The sequence below is a fragment of the Nicotiana sylvestris genome, chromosome 7 (genome assembly GCF_000393655.2).
Source record: "Nicotiana sylvestris chromosome 7, ASM39365v2, whole genome shotgun sequence".
Taxonomy (NCBI): Eukaryota; Viridiplantae; Streptophyta; class Magnoliopsida; order Solanales; family Solanaceae; genus Nicotiana; species Nicotiana sylvestris.
The window spans coordinates 48,160,678-48,169,823 of NC_091063.1; the positions used below are offsets into that span (position 1 = coordinate 48,160,678).

Here is a 9,146-nt window from a genome sequence, read left to right on the forward strand (position 1 = left end):
ATGATGTATTCGTTGCGCGTCTAATACAAAAATACAAGTTGGTAACAGTCGAACAGTAACTACGAATGATAATTAGGCAAATTATAGTTACATATGGTAATTAGACTCTAAACTGTAGTGCTTTATAAAAAATTCTCTATAAAATATATAAAAGTCCAAATACTGAATTAGCTCAACCAAGTGGTTGAAGGAGGAACTCTTCAGCATCTGTATTTCTAAGTACTTATTTGCACCATTAATTATTTAAGGTAACATGCACAGTTTTGAGAAAACAAATACAGACTCTGCTTAGAGGAGATCTAACATCTTTATCTGAGAAAATGAATATACAATACGTAACAATGAATACATTGTCAACAATTTCTTATACAAGTGGAAATGTTTGGATGCCACTAATCTTGATTCACTGGAAATATTTTCAACTTAATAAAGCACAATTCTGCGTGAAAATATTATCACTTCAAAAAATTTGTACAGCCAGCTTTTACTAGCAAAAGGACTCGCTTTCATTGAAACTTTACAACTATGCAGGAAATATCGTCCTTGCTTTTCCTTGAAATAGCTACTTCTGCCAATTGTTTAGCTGCTGCTTTTGCATCTTTCATGTTCTTAATGCAGTCCACTGCCTCTTGGTTGGACATTACCTACAAATAGGTGAAGCAAATATCAATAACTGACTAACAAGAGCGAACACAACATCCTCCTCAAGATATCCTAGCATCTTTGTTCAGAACAACAATAACAACAAACCCAATGAAATCCCACAAGTGGGATCTGAGGAAGGTAGTGTGTACACAGACCTTAACCCTACCCTACTCTGGAAAGGTAAAGAGGCTGTTTTCGAAAGACCCTCGGCTCGAGAAGATGAATAGAAACAAGCAAATATAAACAACAAAGGCCAGAATCTTTGTTCAGCACCCAACATGCAAAAGTTTAAGAGCGTCTGATGCACTAAAGAAGTAATATCTTTAAGTGCACCTGAACAAAGGAACCTATCAATGGAAGTATTTTATGTGGTGGAAGTAAAGGAGGGGGGTATAACACAAACTTTAGCTCTAACTTCGAGAACAGCTCACCTTCCATAGACCATCACTTGCCAAAATGAGCAAATCCACATCGTTATCGATCAACTCAATAACTACATCTGGATCTGAACTAAGATGTCTCTTCAAGCTCTTGTCTCCGAATGCTCTGGCAACAGCAAGCTGTCCATCAACCCGAGGTACATCCCCTATAAAAATTCCAAAGCATCAGCTTGTGTGAAGCAAGATCATAGAATACAATTGCAAGCTAATCAATGAAAAGAAAAATTAAGTTGGTTGATTTTGTGCACAAAAATTGCACCCGTCGAATACAAGATCATAGAATACAAGTGCATACTAATCAACGAAAAGAACATTTAGTAGATTTTGTGCACGAAAATTGCACCCGTTGAATACAAGATCAATTTTATTGGAAACCCTCTTCTTTGGTGTCCCCCATATTCTTGAAGCAAAAAGAATACGAATCGAAAGGTGGGAACACATGGAGTTGCCACAGTTATCGATTCATCCCTCTAAAAGCAGAAAGGAGAAAATATTTTGCTTTTGATTGTTGCAGAAATGAGAAAAATACTAAATGGTCAGGACCAAGAATTGAGATGGATGGCTGACTTTGAGGTTCTCAAGAACTTTGAAGTCTGAGCATGAAGAAAAGAGAAGTAAACTGAAATGGTCATATGTAATGACTCACTTTGAGAGAGTGAAATCATCTATGCCACTAAAACTAAACTTGAAGCATAAGCACGTAAACTACCTGGAAGGTTAGAAACAAAACCGCCTTTGCTTTCAATAATCTCCTTTTCCTTGTTTGGCTCATGATCAACTGATAGCTGCTTTGCAACACTCTTCTTGGATATGACTGCTCGAGAATCTCCCACATTTGCAACTACAAGTGTTTGACCATTAATCAGCATTGCAGTAACTGCAGTTGAACCTCCTTTTCCCAATTGGAATGCTTTTTCCAGAATATCTTTGTCTGTTGTTTGATAAGCTCTACGAGTTGCACTCTCGGCATCAGTCCAAAAGTCATGCTGCTCACAGAGACAGATGATGCATGAGAAAATGATTGAATAAGAACAATGGGAGTAACAGGAGAGAAAATGGTAACATAAACAGCAAGGACCAGAGGACTTTGCAGGAATGCAAGAAAGAGATTTAGAATAGACATTCGGACTGCGAGCTCTTCTTGAAAATTTTGCATTACCTCTTTCAAAATGTTGCCAAACAAGTTTGTCTGCAAGTAGTTTGCGACATCATGGCCCATATGTCCATCAAAGATTGCAAATAGGCCCAACTCATTGTTATTGACTTGCTTAAACTCACAAACTAAACAATCTTCCATGGCATGATTAGACTTTCCCTTCACCAAGTGGGACCCATGAACAATCCGCTTTGATGCTCCGCCTTTTCCTCTTGTATCAGGTGAGTCTGGCATGGATGGGATAAAACATGCCCTTTCCTGAGCAAGACATGTAATAAATACATTAGTATGAGAACAATGATTCCTTGACCATTAGGCCAATTAACTTTCTGTGGGACTAGAAGGAAGAAAGCAAACCGTGAAGGCCTAATAACCAAAATGAAGTCATCTAACAAATTGCAGAAAGCAGTACCTCATCAACAAAACAAGGTGGCATAGACTAGAAAGCATTATTAAAGAGTTGGAGAGAAAATTCCACAGGAAACCCTTCGCAAACAGAACAATCCTAAATTTTTACATGAGCAACTACTATTTGAAAGAAGTAGAATAAAATCTAATTCAACTAAAACTTGACTGCTTGACCTGCCTAGAGTAGCTGTTAGAAATCGTGAAATATGTACAAGCTATGAAGTTATGGACTTATGTCCAATGATATCGACTCGATGGTTATCTATTAAAGCAATTTAAAGATATAAGGAAAGAAAGTTAATGAAATTAGAGAACAAATTCCAGTGACAGTCAAATCTGCCTGAAATCGTGTTTCCAGTTATAGGCAGTAGTGTGGAAGTCAGCCTTCTCTTATGGTGTAGGAATTGGTTATTCAGTTGTTAAAGAAAAGAACAACAGGAAATTCAGAAATAGTAACAAAAAAACAGAAAGCATTAATGATCGTTTTTCTTTAATCAGTGCAAGCATTAATGATTGTTGTACTGATCAAGAAAGTGATTGCCGTGTAATGCACAATTTGAAGATGATTTAATCTATCAAATACTCGTGGCAAGGATATAAATTCAATTCCTAGCTGCATAATGACCGAAACAGGACCCCACACATTTCAACATAAGGATTTGCCAAATTGAAAGATCGAGATAGTAGGTCACAAACTAGAATGCAGCTAGCAGAAAGCAATTTTTAATGATATTTCACAAATGCAAGCACACACAACGGCCATCATGAAAAATCTACAATTTGGGTAGCATTAGAATCTCTTAATGCCCTAGATACACCCTATCTGCAGATATCTTTGTAACGAAGACAACAAACTACACTCTTCTATGACAGCATACAAGTTCAGTGACAGCTTTGTTATATATTTGGTTATTAGGAAGATTGCAGAACAATCTGCAATTAGCAGCTGAACTCCCACTTTGAACAGCCAAAGACAAAGTTAAGGCACTTTACTTTGTTCAATCATCCTTCATCCTCAAGCAGCAAAGGAAAGGAAGGAACTCATGAGACCAAAATAGGAGAAAAATGCACTTAGACTTCTCTAAATTTGAGCTGGAACTACCTTGGCCCATTAGCACTAAGCTCAGATGAGGATACACTTAGACTACCTGCTAACACATAAACAAACAACATAGCGGATGAGCTCTATAGCCTCTCTGTAGAAAAATTGAAGTCCCTCTTCTTTCCAATTGTTTGCTAAGCTTTGAATCAGATATTAACCATGTCCCCTCGCTTTCTCTCCCTTGGTTTCTGTTTATTTCAGTTTTAAGAATTACAATGCCAAAGAAGCTTCTAAGAACACAGTCAATCAACAGAGGTGTTCACAATTCACCTCACTGAGAATCATAGAATGGGCAAATGGTTTTAAATACTCCGTTGCTTGCCACTTAAAGCTAACATTTAAGACTCCATTGCTGGTGTAGCAGCATACACAACTTGATCATATCACTGTCTTATAACTTAGCACGCAACTCCGTCCCTCATTGTCAAATTTCAGCCATACTTAGAGTGAATGCAGATTAGGTAGCATGTTGGGCTGCTTGAGCACAGTAAATCCAGTCATGCTTACCCGTATTTTCTACTGCACGTCTTCTCTAAGGAATTTTTTTAAAATCTAAATAATTGCCTCATTAAAATGTGAAATTTGTAATCTCAGTTACCTGGTAAGCGACCTGATGTTGACGGTGTATATAACTTAAAACTCTTCTCTAAACCATTGAAGTTGTCGTAACCTGTGAATTCTCTAGTTCTCCAACCACCGGATCCCCCTAAACTACTTCAATCATAGTAGTATTAACTGCAACATGAAGTCCTCACTGTCTTTGATTTAATGAAGCTTCAACCTTGCTTTAGCCAAACTTTTACACAGCTCATCATTCATTTTCCTGAATATCTTCAGGACACCTTTGACTATACGACTTCCTTCCCTAAAGTTAATTTTTGACCACACAAATAGTGGTTATTTCTATTCTTGTGATTGAAGACACTAGAGCTTTCTGTACTGATTTGCTACTATAATCAGGAGCACAGTTAGGTTGGCGGAACGTCCTTCCCGAAAATTAAATTGCATAGTTAATTTTTTTTCCATGTATATGTATATTAGGTATTAAATCTCCTTTAACTTCTTTGTGTGTTTATTTTTTTTTATTTGAATCCTCTTGGCGAAAATTCTGCTTCCGCCAAAATAATCTATAACTACCGCCAAAATAATCAAATTCTTCTACACGGATTTTAATTCTTATAAATATCCACATGAACTAAAACCCATGAACCAGAAAGTTAAACAACCAAAAAAAGGGTCTTTTCCAGTCAAATAAATACATACAAATGACATAGTATATTTAAGCATCTAAAACATACTTTAAGCAAACAAAACAAATAACAACGAATTAAGACAACATACCTTCATTTTGTGCAGGATTTCTCTTCCTCCTGTCATGACTCTAATATTTTCACAGAAAAAGTAAAACGTGTTCTTACTTATTTTTGAGTGATGATATATAAACTATGATTTGATAATAAAAATATGGGAACAGTAGAGGGCGATGAGATAAAAATATGTGCAAGTATAAATCACATTGACTAAAGACACATGTGAAGGCTGACTTTTTGATTCATAAACGCGTTCCTTTTTCCCTTTTTTCCTTTATAATAATGTCTCTCTTTTAATCAACGCGTTTTTGCCAACTAGCACCCCACCACCCCCACCTTCACCCTTGTCTTCCCTCTATTTCTTTGTCAAAATAGCATAGGCTGACCCGTATTTGTAATTGAAAAATAGTCATTATTTGTAAGATTATTAAAAAATAGCCATTTTGTTATATAGAGATAAATCTAGACGAAAATAAATACGGAAAGTTTCAGCACAATATGTTGGATTATGGAGTTCTTGCGTAGAAACTTCCAGCATATTATGTTGGAACCCGATGACATTATGAAATTAAGCATATTACGTTGGAATTCATATGTAAAAAATTCGAACTCCGATATATTATACTGAAATTTTTTCAGATTTTTAAGGGTATTTTAGTTCAGATTTTATTTTTACATGAAAAAGTGGCTAAAGTTCAATTACTTTTGAAACTATGGCTAATTTTAAATTAGCATTGATAAATTGGGCTATTTCTGATTTTTTTTCCCGTTTCTTTCCTATGTTTTTGATACTTTTAATTAGAGGTTTCGAATTCACATTTAAAAATAAAAAAGTTTTTTGATAGGAGTACTTTACTATCATTGTAAGCTCAAGCTAACGCAACTTCTAATTATTCGTATCAGGGGGTTTCGAATATCCAAGAATAAACAAAAAAAAATTAATTCTCAACCATGGTTAAGAGTAAATTGCATATTTTGCATCTAATTTGCTGGATTGTGCATTTTCCTTTACGTTTTAAATATATTTGTTGGTATTGGTACCTCAAGGCTCGTGCTTCTTATTGAGTGCAACTTTTTTGAAATATGAACGCAATATTTTAAAAAAATGTCATATAAAATTTGGAGGGAGAATTTCCGAGGTTTAAAAACAATATATGGTGCAACCCAAATAAAAATATTTATTTATTGCAGGGAGAAAAGGAAATAGTTATGTAATGGACTTAATTTCCCTAACTTTGTTCGTCTCATTCACATTTCAGAGTGAACATAAGACAGATAATACTGCTATAAAATTAAACAGCAACGTGTTATAAAATTCATTGTTATTTTATATGCCATATGGCAATCATTGTCTTTTCTATTATTTAGTATACAATGATATTGATACACCAATAAAATGCTTACAAAACTCATGAATGTTTTCTTAGAGGAAACTTCTTTTGTTTGCGTAGCACATTAAAATATTCAAGACACCTATTTTTGGAAGGTAAAAATTAAGGATATGCTTAAAATATTAAGATATCATATCCATAGTTTTGCATAAAACATTTGGTTGTATAATTAACAAATTCTTACACTTAACCTTGTCTATTTGGCTTTTGGCGATTTGTCTATTTTTAAACATATAATTTTGATAAACGCCAAGTTTGATTGAAAATTTCAGGATGGGGACATGTCTATTTATTTTTGTGATAATTTTCCACCTACTTTCATGCATGTATAATGCATTTTGAATTTATTGTCAACGCTAAATTAAAATAGTTGTGACAATGAAATAGAGTTTGAATAATTATATGGATATGCAAGTGGTGATATTCTAGTCGTTATATATACATTCAACTTCCTATGATTGGCAACTGAATCATTTGCTGAATGGCTATTCTACATATTTAGCAAATCCATTCCTGTTTTCTGATTGTATAAAAATTATATAACAAAATTACTTTTTGTTAAACCTCTCTTCTTTCTCATTGTATACATGTCTAAAAAAACAATAGTATCGAGGAACTGAATGCATTTTGTATCTATCAAAAGGTAGTTTTTCCGGTGTTTTGTGGTCAGTGGCGATGCCAGAAAATTTAATAAAAATGTTCAAATTTTGAATAACCTTTGTCAATTGGCTATGCAAGGGTGTTCAAAGTCTATTTTTATATATTTATTAATAACAAATAATATTTGACCCTATATATAATATAATTTTTCAGCGAAGTATGTTCAGTTGACCACCCTTGGCCACATATAGCTTCGCTTCTGGTTAGCAGACAAGTTACAGACTTCTCTATAACATCATCCCTATATAACAGCAATTCACTATAAAAACTAAGTTTTCCTCATAACCGACTTTTTAAGTTATATTTTACCTCTATATTATAACAACTTTTTATCTACAATAACAACATCCATATTTATAGTATGCAGAACGCCTCTTTGTAAAATTACCCCTCTATAACAGCCATATAAAATCTTTAAGAATACTAATAATAATTCTAAAAATATGCATACAATCTTTTTCATTGAACAAAGTTTCTATCTTGCATAAGACATAAGTTTTGAAGATTTGCACTTGACTTATTTTCCATTGGATACCTTTTTGCTAAAAATTTGGACACGAATTTTCGCAAATTCAAGCGTTATATCGGTAGTAAGAGAATGAAATATATGAAATAACAACAGTTACAGAATTCTTCCATCGATTTTGAAAGATCGATTTTATTTTTTAGTAGCTTTAAAATGTGTGTTTTAGAGTTTAAATCTTTGTTTTTAGTTATAAATTTATTAATAATGCATTAGCTTTCTTCAATATTTTACCTAGTGAAATATACATATCTTTTGAGATTTTAAATTTGAATAATTTCCTTATCTTTTATATGTAACTTTAAAAAAAGTAATAATTAATTTTTGGATAAGTTTTATCTATAATAGCCAAAAAATATTTAAAAGTAAAATATTGTTATAGGTGTATAACAGCCATTTACTATAAAAAAAATATCGAAATAAACAAGGATGTTATAGAGAGATTTAACTGTATATATGCGAATTATAATGCAGTGCCATACCATGGTGAATAATAATTAATGACTTAATGTACTGTCATTTACACATATCATTATACTTCCAATTAAAGTTCAGGAAAAGGAAAGAAAATAAAAGATATTCTAATTGATATAGCAGCATCAGATTCGAACGAACTACTTCCTCAAAGCTCTTGCTAAAGCCTGCAAACACCAAATTTAAAAGACAAAAATCATATTCGTTAGTTACTACGAAAATACCCAAAGGAACACACCCCACAACCTCAACAAAAGTAAAATAAAATCAAGAAAAAATGGATAAGAGAGAGATAAATTAAAGGAGAGTAAGTCAAATTACTTGGAGCAATCCATGTGTTCAGAAATGGGAAAACTACGATGAATACCACAAATTGTAGTAAGATCTCCAATCCGATTCTGAAGATAAGGAGGATGGTAATGACTATTACTGAAATCTTCAATGCAATAACAATACCTACGAACTCCATTGTCCACATATTTTACCCTACTATTCAATATAAGTAAATTGTCACAACATTCACGAGTCACGTATCGCGCCATCCCATCTATAAAATCTTCGCAATACTCAAAACAATCATTCACTTCTTCGCAAATTGGATCTTCTTCAAGTATTTTGAATGCATTGCTTGGCCTTTGAATCACCAATAGAAGTGCAAAAAAAACTACTATTATTGCTAGTAGTTTCTTGGCTGCCATATTTTTTTGTGTTTGTTGGTAGTAAGTAATTAGCAGAGTTTTATAGATTTTGTTTAGGGGATTATTGATTAGACGTCCGTGAATTGTGATTTTCAGTTTTGATCATTCAATTTGGGTGAGAATTATAGTGTTGATGCGTGACAAAACTGACTTCTGTTGTCTAATTACCTTATATATATTAGGAAAATAGAAAGACCATGTTTACACCAAAGTGATAAATTTAAATTTAGGAATGATAAGTTAAAATGGCAATGCATATTAATTAATCATGATTAAAAAAAATTGTTTCCACAATAAATTATTCTCTCAGCAGCATTCCCCCTATCAAGAAAAATTGAT

At 33.3% G+C, this 9,146-nt stretch overlaps 1 protein-coding gene and 1 long non-coding RNA gene across 2 annotated transcripts; both read right to left on the reverse strand.

The window, feature by feature from the left end:
• Positions 1 to 288: 288 nt before the first annotated feature.
• On the reverse strand, positions 289 to 5,328 carry LOC104214199 (probable protein phosphatase 2C 58). The gene is made up of 5 exons (XM_009763842.2): positions 5,093 to 5,328; positions 2,245 to 2,499; positions 1,795 to 2,071; positions 1,077 to 1,231; positions 289 to 644 (listed from the first exon to the last, which is right to left on the reverse strand). The coding sequence occupies exons 1-5, from the start codon at positions 5,126 to 5,128 to the stop codon at positions 507 to 509; spliced, it is 861 nt and encodes a 286-aa protein (XP_009762144.1). The 5' UTR covers positions 5,129 to 5,328; the 3' UTR covers positions 289 to 506.
• A 2,739-nt stretch (positions 5,329 to 8,067) lies between these two features.
• LOC104214198 (uncharacterized) lies at positions 8,068 to 8,816 on the reverse strand. The gene is made up of 2 exons (XR_011401172.1): positions 8,431 to 8,816; positions 8,068 to 8,276 (listed from the first exon to the last, which is right to left on the reverse strand). It is a non-coding gene; the product is annotated as an uncharacterized lncRNA (long non-coding RNA).
• Positions 8,817 to 9,146: the final 330 nt, after the last annotated feature.

Bases quoted from the DNA above. Each gene is read 5' to 3' on its own strand.
- LOC104214199 (XM_009763842.2), bottom strand. From the start codon at position 5,128: ATGACAGGAGGAAGAGAAATCCTGCACAAAATGAAG. The intron at 2,072-2,244 runs GTAATGCAAAAT...CTCTGTGAGCAG, and splicing joins TTGGCAACATTTTGAAAGAG to CATGACTTTTGGACTGATGC. The intron at 1,232-1,794 runs GTAGTTTACGTG...GAATTTTTATAG, and splicing joins TTTTGTTTCTAACCTTCCAG to GGGATGTACCTCGGGTTGAT.